This window comes from Odocoileus virginianus, chromosome 24 (genome assembly GCF_023699985.2).
Source record: "Odocoileus virginianus isolate 20LAN1187 ecotype Illinois chromosome 24, Ovbor_1.2, whole genome shotgun sequence".
Classification (NCBI taxonomy): Eukaryota; Metazoa; Chordata; class Mammalia; order Artiodactyla; family Cervidae; genus Odocoileus; species Odocoileus virginianus.
In genome coordinates, this window is record NC_069697.1 from 34163677 (window position 1) to 34176948 (window position 13272).

At 36.4% G+C, this 13272-nt stretch overlaps 1 protein-coding gene across 1 annotated transcript in view; it reads left to right on the forward strand.

Moving 5' to 3' along the window:
* ADAMTS20 (ADAM metallopeptidase with thrombospondin type 1 motif 20) overlaps positions 1-13272 on the forward strand; it is a 194318-nt gene that overhangs the window by 141115 nt on the left and 39931 nt on the right. Inside the window, exons 30-31 of the mRNA XM_070454544.1 lie at positions 8443-8616; positions 8692-8862. Of these exons, the coding sequence (XP_070310645.1) occupies positions 8443-8616; positions 8692-8862 (345 nt within the window). The remainder of the gene's footprint in view (positions 1-8442; positions 8617-8691; positions 8863-13272) is intronic.

Genomic DNA, 13272 nt, shown 5'->3' on the forward strand with positions numbered 1-13272 from the left:
AACATTATTCCAGGTGGTCTAACAGTAAAATACATATGTTGAGGTATTTAGTAACTGCCTTGTTACCACACTAAAGTCTTGGATTTGAGCTGAGGTAGCAACTTGGAAAAGGGACTGATAAGTTCCAGATGGATCATAATTGGAGATGGTTTAAGAGTTAGGGACATGACGGAACCAGGGAGCCTGGCTGGTCTAAGGCCAGAGTGGACACACTTGGGAAGACTCAGCAAAAACAAAGCTTATACTGAGATGAGAACAGGGCTAAGAATGTCAGGTTATAGAAGAAGGCTGATGGATACTTGCTTTGGCACACTCAGAGAGGTAAACTCCAAATCTAAACTTGGAAAGGCATATATTTGAATGTGGTTGTTCAGCAAAGATCAGCATGGGTAATAGTAAAGAGGAGAAAAACATAAATGAGGCCAGAAATGTTAACCAGAATAATTTCCTGAAGCTTGATTTCAGTGCAGCTATGCTTTCAGCAAAGCTACCTGACTGCTTGCTGCTGTATTTCAGGGTATGTATCCATCTCTTAAAAGAGCTAGTCTTGCCATGGGAAAAAGAAACCCATATTCTGTTGATGGAATTTCCTTGTCTCTGTCTGATGTAGGAGCTATATTAGGAAGATAGGGGCTCAGACAGGAGCTGGAAGTGGGGTTCCCCTGGGCCCCTAAATTTTATCCTTCACTCCTTGAAATTGGAGGTTCCCAGGTGGTACTACTGGAAAAGAATCCACCCGTCAATGCAGGAGACTCAAGAGACATAGGTTCGATCCCTGAGTTGGGAAGATTGCCTTGGAGAAGGGCATGGCAACCCACTCCAGTATTCTTGCCTGGAAAATCCACAGATGGAGGAGTCTGGTGGGCTACAGTCCATGGGGTCGCAAAGACTCGGACATGACTGAAGTGACTGAGCATGCACACCCAGTAAATGAAATTATTTTTCATGGTTTGGCAGAGACCATGATTTGAAAGATTTCACATTAATCTGTTCTCTTTAGTGAATGCCACTACTACCCGCTAAGTTGTTCAAGAAACCCTGGGTCTATCCTGTTTCCCTTGACCCCAGAGTTAGTTACTCCCCAGCTCCTCTCAATTCTTCCATCAGAGTCACTCTTGAGTCTCCATGGCAATCACCCCAGTCTAGTTCATCATCATCTGTTTCCAGGTGACCTCTTAACATATATTTTTGCCATTATTTACTTACATATAGTATGAGCTCTGGAAGAAGTCTTAATCCTTCTATGACTTAGAGTCTTCGTGAGTGTGTGCCCAGTTGTGTCCGACTCTTTGCAACCCCAGGGACTGTAGCCTCCAGGCTCCTCTGTCCTTGGGTGTTTTCAGGCAAAAATACTGGCCTGGGCTGCCATTTCCTCCTCCTGGGGATCTTCCCAATCCAGGGATTGGACCTGTCTCCTGTGTCTCCTGCATTGGCAGGCAGATTCTTTACCACTTATCTAACCATGCCTATTTCTTCAGCATTATCACAGGCCTCGAAATCTTAGATACAATGGATATCTTGTTCACTAAGTGCCCAGCTTAGAATGGAGCTACCTACTTCTTAGTTTGAATTCTATATTTCAGTTGCAAAAAAAAAAAGGACCTGCCATCTCTTAATTTATACATTTGTCATGTTGTGGTTTTGCTTAAAGCAGGGGTAGGCTTTATTTTATCTGGACCAAGATGTGGCAGGTAATGACAAAGCAGCTTTCCACTGGAGAGGAAAACATTCCAAAGGCACTGCACCCAGCACGTGGCAGAAACCTTTCAATTCTGATGTCAGGTGGGAGGTGCTGGGGGATGGGAGTGGGAGAGACGCCCCTCTTGGCCACCAGTATCCCTGGTGACCCCAGGACTGTCGCCGCCTCGCAGCTGCTGTGGTTGCTATTCATGAGGGACTCTTCCTGACCCTTGACCTCCAGTCCCGCAATAGCGAATCAATCACTGGTGCTAACAACTTGGCCTTGGCTTGCCACCAAGTCTGAAGTTATATAAGATTCACTAAAGGAACATATTCCAGGGGTTTCTAAGATACAGATATGAATATGTAAAGACTATAAAAAATACAGATGCTTTTGTACAGAGTCGACCTTCTTCTCCTTGAATTGGTTTTCCTTGTCATAGAAATTAGCTTCATACACCCACACAGAACCCAAAACTCTGCTAGAAACAAATGACCACTTGTGAAGTCGTTGGTTTTTGATTTATTCTATAAAAAGTACTCACATGGAGTTAACAATCGCAGGCTGTCGCTGTGCTACGTGTAATAATATATTTAACAGAAGCGTAATTTCAGAGGTAGTTAAGAGATAATTACTGGTTGCTCCTTTGTTCTTACTGCATAAATTGTAACGTTGCTTTAATAGCACTCACTGGAAAATAATTTCATTTTATTACTATTTTACATTATACCTCTAATGGAAAGATTCATTTGGCAAATTGTGACCACAGAGGTGCTCAATGAGTTTTGAAGTTAACACTTCTGATTTGGTATTTGATATCATTTTTTTAATGAAAGGATTTAGTAATGCCTTTTAATGACTGCCAGCAAACAGGAAAAAACATTACTGCATAGAGTTCTTTATCGCCTAAGTTCAGATGTATGCCATTAGATGCAACAGAAATACTAGAATCATTTAAAAAGAAAAAAAAAAAAAGGCTCATCCTCTTCTTTTTGGAACCAGACATTTTTTGTTTATGTTTTCACCTAATTTTATCCATTTGAGAGTACCATCTTTACTTATAAATTCAAGTTTTTAAGGCTAGGCTGACTTAGATTCCTCATGTCTCATGCTTAGTTCAGGGCCATCCAAACGTAGTTTACAAGCTCAGAAAAAAGTTGTTCAGAATTCTCCTCTCCCTGTGATCAAGGGAAACCTGTTGGACAGCTTAGAAAGGACCTAATCTCAGGGCTTGCTATTGAATCAAAAGCCTTGTGACCACAGTCACTTACTTGTTCCCCTTCTTAGAGACCCATCATTTTCTTTCTAGTATTTTAAGATCAGAGCTGGAACCAAAGGTTAGATGAGCTCCCCAGATCTCACAGGTCTATTGGTTAATGCCCCCTTTCCCAAACCCCCTGATCTGGAAAAAACTTTTTTGGAAACTATCTGCTAAATGCCGTCATGTTTAAGTGATTTGGTATTTCTGTAATTCCATATTTTCTATATTTCCAAAATACACACACACATGCACATATGTATGTAGTCATACTTGAAAACTTTCCATTGTATACATATATGTCTTTTATAATCCAAAAAGATAGAAAGCCTTAAGCTCCCACGGGCCCCTCATCTTTATACCCAGTTTGAGCATTTCCTCCAGGAAGACAACTTGGGGCCCAAGGTGAAGGAGGATGTCTCTCTGCTCTGGGACTGGGTGAATATGCTTCTCAATAGTGCCAGCAATTCTGTTTTTGCATTTGTCTGCTGCCTGTGAAATCTCTCCCTTTATCATTTTTCTTGATACTTAAGACAGTCTGTCTTTGAGTGAGCTGAGATGACTAATACTCTTTGGTTTGAGGCATGAGTGGAGAAAATTTCAAGGCAGGGATAATTGTATCTCTGTAAGTAAAGTGAAAAAATGGGAATAGGAAGGAAGCAGCAAGGGTCAGTGACCTTCTAACACTATATGAAAGACTTCTGTATTCCTCACAATTGTAGGTATTATTCATTATGTATATGAGAAAAACAAGGCTTAAACGGTTTAAGTAGCTTGTGCAGGTCACTGGCAGGAAGTGATGGGGAGGGGGCAAGCATTTGAATACTGGTCTGAGTTTTCCCTACTGTAATTGCTGCCATAATTATTTTATTTTTATGTTATCTTAGATTGTCTTTATATTTTCTTAGCAACGTCTTTTACTCCCTTAGCAACCTATTGCTCCTCTTACAAAGCACCTAAAGTCAACAATTGCAGAATGTCACTGGGCTACACATAATAATGCATTCAAGAGAAATGTAATTTCTATGTTGTGTTGAGTTCATTACAGGCTTATTTATATATAATAAAGTCTGTTGCATCAATTTAAGGTATACATGGATGTCACACATCATAGGTAAATAGCTGAAGGTTCTATTGATCATGTATTAAATCACTAGCAACATATTAGATTACATTAATAGATAAGTGTTCATATCTTTGCACTAATAAATTCTGCTCAGATTTTTGGAGTAGTACCTATTCTGAGACCTGCACTAAAAGAAAAGTCTTGGCAAATTACCAAATCCCCAGAGAAGCACAATTGAATTGTAACTATTCTGTATAAGTTCCATTGTATTCTGTTGCAAGCAGGAAAAGCCCTGATTATTAGCAGCTTAAACTGGAAGACTTTTATTCTTTACATAATAAAATCAGAAAGTCACTAGATTTAAGTTAGATTCAGGAGTTCTACATGGCAAGGGTGCTGGACTGAGATTTCTGTAGTTCTGTTGATCAACTGCTAATGGTCATAAAATAGCTGCCACAGTTCCAGGCCTCACATCTTTGTACTTTCTCACATGGAAGTCAGTATGTATTTGTTCTATGTTGGTAGGGAGGACACATTCTACCCAGTGGATAAAAGTTTAAGGAAGAATATTTCAGCTCAATATAGGAGAGAATTTGCTAACTTCAGAGTCAGTCAAACCAAAATCAGAATGCTTTCAGGATATAGTGAAGGTACCTATATTGAAGTTATGGAAGTCTGGATGGATTTGATGTTCATTCATTCACCACTGTTGTAAAATAGATTTCAGTATTGAAGAGAAATTGGGATTAGATATTTCTACAGTCTTTTTTAACTCAAAATCCTCTACTACTGCTCTAATACTGATTCACTTGAAATAAAATATAGTTGCAAATAACTGACTATAATAAAATCAAAATCTTATTCCATTAACAAGAAATTATAAATAGTGCATCAAGGAAAGAGTTTACTATTATATTTTAAATGATTGTTTATTAAATGACAGAGTGAATTAGCATTAATGAACCCATTTTGGCAAAGCATGTTCTAATATTTCTTCATCTCTGTTCTGTAGTAGCTAACGTGGCTATTGTACCTGTGGACTGGCTAAAATCTATCTTCTACACTTCCACTGTCCAGGCTTGTGTTGGACAGTTGTAGTGTTGTAGTACATTTATGCATAGGTAGGAAATCTGGCAGACTTTTCCTATCTGAATTAAATTATACAGTGGTGGCGAGTTAGTGCCTTAAATCAGTTATTTGTGTCATACTTGTAATAATAACCTCAAATTGCCTTCATATGAGTTACTTGGATTTTTAAAGACAAAATTTAACATGCTTATAAATATGTGGCTCTATAAAGCTGCTGAATAAAGGTGCCTATTTTGGAGTTAGGGGTATACCTTGGGAGGTCATTCTAATAGTAATACATTGCTGGACTTAAGAGTGAGTTATCATATCTTCACAGCATTTACAACTGGAAGAGGAGCTGATGGGCAAAGGCCATAAGTTCTCCTTTGGAAATGTTGGATTTGAGGTGCTTTTGACAAATCTATGTAGAATACACATGAAAATCTTGTCAATACATAAAAAAGTGTAAAAAGTCGTGTTAGTTGTTCAGCTGTGTCCAACTCTTTGCATTCCCGTGGACTGTAGCTCTCCGGGCTCCTCTGTCAATTGAATTTTCCAGGCAAGAATTATGGAGTGGGTTGCCATTCCAGCTGGAGAGAATAGATTTAGAAATTCTTGCTATCTAGAAGAAATTGCTCAGAGAGATCTCAGAACGTATAAAGAGAAACAAGTTATAGACCCTAGGAAACACTAACATTTAAAGGCTAAACAAAGAAAATAGAGTCAATTAAGGACTTCAAGAGGAGAGTACCTGGAACCAGATAGGATTGAAGCCAGAATGGCTCAACAGAACATGGCTAGTGGTGCGGAATGTGTCAGTGAGATTAACTAAGAAAAGACATGAAAAGTTTTTGCTGGACTTGGCAGTTAGGGTTATTGATGACACTACGCTAAGAAATATTTCATTTAAGCAATGGATTCTCTTCTCTGTTCAAATCTGAAATACATTAGTTTACTCTTTTATATTCTTCTCTCTTAAAAAAAAAAAAGAAAAGAAATGCAAGCAGCAGTCCAAAAGTCCAGTTTTTTCATTTTTTTGTTTGTTGGTTTGTTACCTTTGAGGATGAGCTCCACAATAGTAGTTACTCATGGCCTCAGTGGAGGCCTTCTAAACCTGTGCCATGGTCAGTCAGGATCAATCAGAAACTTGGATTATTGAATAACACAATATTATATTTGTCTGACAAAACTTTTTACTAAGCTGCCTTTTGTGAATTTCTTTTTCAGGAATATTTTTTTTTTTCAGGTTTACAGGTAGAAAATTTTCTAAATATAGTTTATATTTCTGTAATTATTGCTGGAAAGTGTTTGCAGGAGTCTTATTTTATAGGCTAAACATTTTCATCAGAGGTTCAAATAAGCAAAACCACATCCCCACATCTTCGCGGGCTTAAAATTGTGCCCTGGACAAAATACACAAAATAATATGTGATTATTATCTGCATACAAAGGAGTCATGTCTTTTTTTTTTTTTAAATAAAACATTCAATAAGTTGGCAAAATTCAACTGCAAAAGCATTAATTGAGGGTAGGTATAAGTAACCTACGGGCTTTCCAGGTGGTGCTAGTGGTAAAGAACCAGCCTGCCAATGCAGGAGACATAAGAAACACGAGTTTGATCCCTGGGTCAGGAAGATCCCCTGGAGGAGGGCCTGGAGAATCTCACGGACAGATGAGTCTGGTGGGCTATTGTCCGTGGGATTATGAAGGCTCAAACACAACTAAAGCAACTTAGCATGCATGTATAAGATATGCAGAATATTCTTCATAAGTTAAAAAATAATATAAAATTTCTCTTTTGAGTCAGTGGTTGCTATTTACAGACACAACACAAAAAACTAAATTTAAAGGGGCGTCTAGTGTAAAACTGCTATAAGAGTCTATAAGAGAAATTTGAATCTATCAAGTAAACTAAATTTTTTAACATTTGGGGCTTTAAAGCTTTTTCAAAATTCATGATGAAACCATATACTGCAGATAAATATTTACTGTTAGGAAAGAGAGATCAATGACTCTGGGAATCTTGTAGAAATAAAGAACTTAATGAAAAAACCTGAATTTTTACCCTTATACTATCACAGTTGGGAACAATGATAAGGCCCCACATAACAGTCAATATGACCTCCAATCCCTTCTGGAATAACAAAGAGTATAAAAACCAAGCTCACAAATTAAATAAATACCCTTAGACATTGTCCATACTTTATTGCTGTTGGCATCACAGCTCTTGGTTGTGGTCAAGCTCTGTTGTTTTATGGCTTGGCCTTGTGGAGCTGAAAAAGCCCTGAGATGCTGCCAAGTCCTCCATTCCCTGGAGGCAACACAAGGAGAGCTCAAAGTCTGGAGTTTGGAAAGAAGTGAGCTTAATCTGTATCTAGGGTGAAACAGATCACCAGCCCAGGTTGGGTGCATGAGACAAGTGCTCGGGCCTGGTGCACTGGGAAGACCCAGAGGGATCGGGTGGAGAGGGAGGTGGGAGGGGGAACCGGGATGGGGAATACATGTAAATCCATGGCTAATTCATTTCAATGTATGACAAAAACTACTGTAATGATGTAAAGTAATTAGCCTCCAACTAATAAAAATAAATGGGAAAAAAAAAAAAAAGAAGTGAGCTTAAATCTGCTTCACCAGTGACTCCAGGCAGCAGCTCAGGCAAATGACTTAACATCTCTGAGTCTCAGGACTTCAGTCTTGGTACTTCTTTGGAGATCTACTGTCAAGAATAAGTGTGGGACTAGTTCTATGAAATTTTACAAACAACGCAAAATCTTCTTTGTGCAGATAAGGCAAATGATACCTGGAGAGGTTAAGGCAAGGTTGCCTAGGTAAACTGTAAATTGAGGCAGTTTCCTCAAACACCTCTCTATTGAAATAGAATCATGAGTCAACAAATATTTGGACTTCCAAGCTATGGTACCTACTGTAGGTATAAAGATGAATAGAACCCAAACTTGGAAATTATTGTTGCTTTGAGGGAAATTATGCATACGGTGTAAGGATTTAAATAATTTTCAAAAGCAATGTAATAGTAGAATAGTTTGATTGAATGTTGTGGCAAATTTTGTAGATGTTTAGCATGTTTAAGTCAGAAGAGAATTACCAATTCGGATGGAGTATCAGGTCAAACTTTCTATACAACTTGAATAAGTATTGCAAAATAAAGAACATCTATTTGTGTATTCGAATAGCTGCTCCAGACCGGACAATGTTAAGAATACTTCCTGCATGTATTTTCTTATTCGTGATGTAATATCAGGCTATGTTAAAAGAAACAAGAAAATAGGTCATGACTCTATTTTGTGATTTTTTTTTACATAATTTGATATTTGTTAGTTGATGATTTAAATCGTTTGGGCTTCTTCACAGTGCTCTGTGACCTGCGGCTCCGGAGTTCAGCAAAGAGATGTGTATTGCAGACAGAGAGGAGTTGGTCGCGTGGCGGAAGAAAAGTGTGATCCGTCCACGCGGCCTTATTTTCAGAGAGAGTGTTGGCATCGGGACTGCATACAGTACCGCTGGGTGGCAGGAGAGTGGTTGGATGTGAGTATTGTCAAGTAAACTTTCACCCAGCCGTTCCGCGAGAGAGTGTTCCTCACTTCATCATTGTATTTCTAGTGCTCAATATCGTGTAAGAAGAGAGAGACATATCGGCAAGTCAAGTGCATGGATGCACAAAACAATCAAGTGAGTGAGAGTTTCTGTGACCTCGCAGCCAGACCTCTCGCGATGAAAAAGTGCAGAAACTCTCCCTGCAAGTATATCGTGGTAACAGGAGACTCGTCCCAGGTAAGGCAAAGAAAGGAAGTTGAGGATTTTCACTCTTAGAAAGTAAAATTGAGTCTCAACTTTGATACAGTTGAAACTGGGTCTGAATTTGAACATGGGAGCAGGTAACAGTGTGTATATTAACCTAAGGATTAAAAACGCTGGGAGATTAGATGGTGCAAATACAGGAATAGTCACATGCATGTTAAACTCTGGTGCATTTCTGAAGTGTCAAGCGGTGATAACTGTGAAACCAACTACTTGGAATTGTTTGGCAGCTGGCCCTGCCTAGTTGGCTGCTTAAAAATTTTTTTTCTTCCAGTTTTATTGAGGTATAATTGACCCACAGCACTGTACAAGTTTAAGGTATATATATGAAGTATATTCTTTCTTTATTTATGGAAAACTAGATTGCTGTCATATCTTGGATGTTGGAATTAATGGTGCTATGAATATTGGGGTGCATATATCTTTTTGAGTTAGTGTTTTCATTTGCTTCAGAAAAATATCCAGAAATTAAACTCCTGAATCATATGGTAATTCTGCTTACAATTTTTTGAGGAAACTCTAATATTTTCCACAGTGACTGTATCAATTTATATCTCCACCAGAAGTGCATGGGGGTTACCTTTTTTCCACATCCTTGCCAACTCTTGTATTTTTTTATTATCTTTTTGATTATAGTCATTCTGACAAGTATGAGGTGATATCATGGTTTTGATTTGAATTTCCTTGATGATTAATAAAGCTGAACATTTTTTCATGTGTCTGTTGGCCATCTGTATTTCTTCCTTGGAAACGTATCTATTCAGAGTCTCTGCCCATTTTGTAGCTGGATTGTTTGCTTTTTTTTTTTGATACTGAGTTGGGTAGGTTTATTTATTTTTGGTATTTTCTTATCAGATGCATTATTTGCAAATATATTGTCCCATTCAGTAGACTGTCTTTTCATTTTGTTCATAGTTTCCTTAGCTATGTAAAAGATTTTTAATGTGCTGAGGAGCCGTTTATTTGCTTTTACTTTTGTTACCCTTGCCTAAGGAGATATATACAAAAAAAGAAAAAACGCTGCTAAGCCTGGTATGAAAGAATCTATTACCTATGTTTTCTTCTGGGGGTTTGATGGATTCAGGCACTATAGTTAAATCTCTAGTCATTTTAAGTTTATTTTTGTATAAGTTGTAGGAAAATTGTCCAGTTTCATTCTTTTGCATGTAGCTGTCCAGTTTCCCCAATGCCATTTATTGATAAGACTGTCTATTCTCCATTGTATATTCTTAGCTTTTTTGTTGTTTAATTGACCACATAAGCGTAAATTTATCTGGGGGCTTTCTGTTCTGGACCATTCATGTATGTGTCTGTTTTTGTGCCAGTGTCATAAAGTTTTGATTACTGTAGCTTTATAGTATAGTTTGAAAGCAAAGAGTTTGGTACCTCCAACTTTTTTCCCCCCTCAAGATTTCTGTGGCTATTCCAGGCATTTAATGATTCAACTCAAATTTTAGGATTCTTTGTTCTACTTCTGTGAAAAATTCCACTGATATTTTGATAGGGATTGCATTACATCTGAGATGGCTTTGTGTAGTATGGACATTTTAACATATTAGCTCTTCCAGTCCAAATGTGCATGCTGTATCTTTCTGTTTATATGTGTCTTATTCTGTTTGTTTCACCAGTGTATTATAGTTTGCAAAGTACAGGTCTTTCACTTTACTGGTTAAATGTATTCCTAGATATTTTACTCTTTTAAAGGAGGCTATAAATGGAATTAAAATTTTTTTTCTTTATGACAGTTCATTCTTAATGTATAGAAATGCAATAGATTTCTGTACATTTATTTTCTATTCCACAACTTTACTGAATTCATTTATTTGTTCTAATAGATTTTTGGTGTCTTTAGAGTTTTCTATATATAATATCTTGTCCTCTGCAAATAGTGAAAATTTTGCTTCTTCCTTTCCAATTTGAATGCCTTTTGTCTCTTTTTTTATCTGACCACTATGGCTGTAACTTCTAAAACTATGTTGAATAAAAGTGATGAGTGGGAATTCTTGACTTGTTCCTGTTCTGAGAGGAAAAGTTTTCAACTTTTCATCATTAAGTGTGATGTTAATTATGGGTTTATCATATATAATTTTTATTATTAATATATTTAGGTATGTTGCCTGTACTATTGAGATAGTCATATGATTTTTAGCCTTCATTTTCTTAATGTGGTGTATCATGCATGTTGATTAGTGGATATTGAAACAGTCTTGCATCCCTGGACTAAACTTCACTTGAATTTGGTTTGCTAATATTTTGTTGAGGATTTTTGCATCTATGCTCATCCGTGATATTGACCTGTATTTGTGTGTATGTATGTGTGTGTGTGCGTGAGAGAGATATTTGTTTAGTTTTTGTAAGTTTTGGTATCAAGGTAATGCTGGTCTTGTAGAATGAATTGGAAAGTGTTCCTTCATCCATTTTTGGGGATATTTTGAATAGCTAGATATTTTGAATTGATAGATGTTAACTCTTCTCTAAATGTTTGGTAGGATTTACCTGTGAGGCAGTCTGGTCCTGGATTGTTGTTTTTTAAGAGTAGCTTTACTACTGATATAATTGCATTACTGGTAATCAGTCTGTTCATATATTTTGTTTTTTCCTGGTTCAGTTTTTGGAGACTGTACATTTCTAGAAATTTATCCATTTATCCATCCATATCTTCTAGGTTGCCTAATTAGTTTGTATATAATTGTTTGCAGTAATCTTTATGATTATTGTATTTCTGTGTTGTAAATTTTCATCCTGTGTTTTCATTTTCTTAGTGTCTTTTCACATACACATATATTTAATTTGATGAAGTCAGATTTATTTTTGTTCACTTATACTTTACGTATCATATCTAAGAAAATAAGATTACAAAGCTTATATTTTCTTCTAAGAATTTTATAACTTTAGCTGTTACATTTAGGTCTGTGATCCACTTTGTATTAGTTTTTGTATATGATGTGAAGTGGGATCCAATTTTTTCCTTTTGCATGTGGCTATTCAGATGTTTCAACACAATTTTTGGAAAAATTATTCTTTCTGCATTGAATTATCTGTTATTGAAGAGTTATTTCTGAACTCTCAATTCAGTTACCTGACCTATGTGTCTATCCTTATGTTGGTTCCACATAATCATGGTTTCATAGTAAGGTAATTTTATAGTAAGTTTTGAAATCAGGAACTGGAGGGAACAAATTTTGCTTTTCTTTTTCAAGATTATTTGCTTATGCTGTGTCCCTTACATTCCCATGTAAATTTTAGGATCAGCTTGTCATGTTGTGTGTAAACTTCAGCATCATTGAATCATGATCAAGTTGAGGAATATGGCCATTTTAATTGTGTCTTCTAATCCATGATCATGACCTGTCTTTCCACTTATTTAGGTCTTATTAATTTCTTTCAAGGATGCTTTAAAGTTTATAATTTTCATTGTGCAGACCTTACACTTCTGTGGTTAATTTTGTTCCTAAGAATTTTATTAATTTTTTATGTTTCTGAAAATGGAATTGTACTCTTTTCATTTTCTGCTTATCCATTTATAATGTGCAGAAATATAATTAATTTTTATATGTTAAAACACATTCATGGAGGCCAGTTCTTTTTTTGTGTAGATTACTTTTCTATATGCAGAAATATATCATTTGCAAATTCAGGTAGTTTTACTTCTTCCTTTAAATATGGATGCTTTTAACTTCTTTTTCTTGCCTAGTTTCAATTGCTAGGAACTCTAAATCTGTTGGATAGACGTGGTAAAAACAGATACCTTCCTCTTTGGAGGGAAATTTTCTTTCAATTTTCATAATTAAATATGTTAGCTATGAATTTTTTTGTATATTCTGCTATCATGTCCTTATATACCTAGTTTTCTTAGTGTTTATATCATAAAAATGTGTTAGATTTTGTTAAATGCTTTTTCTGCATCTATTGTGATCCTTCTGTGATCTTTGTATAGGAGTCTATTCCTGTGATGTAGTCTATTGATTGATTTTCATATATTGAAACAATATTATGTTCCTGGGATAAATCTTGCTTTGTCTTGATGTACAATCTTTTTTATTTGCTTCTGGGATTGTTAGTGTATTCTTGAGCATTTTTGCATCTATGTTCATAAGAGATATTGGTCAGTAGTATTTCTTCCTTGATACATCTTCATCTAGTTTTGGCATGAGGGAAATACTGGTCTCATTAGGAAGTGTTCTTTTCTATTCCGTGTTTTGGAAGGGTTGGTGTTAATTCTTCTCTCTACATTTGGGGCAATTCACCAATGAAGCCTCTAGTCCTGGATTTTTGGTTGCATGAAATTTTTTGATATTAGTTCAACCTATTTACTTGTTTATGGGTCTACATGGCTTTCTTTACATGTTCTCCCATCTACCGATAGTTTGTTTACTACTATTT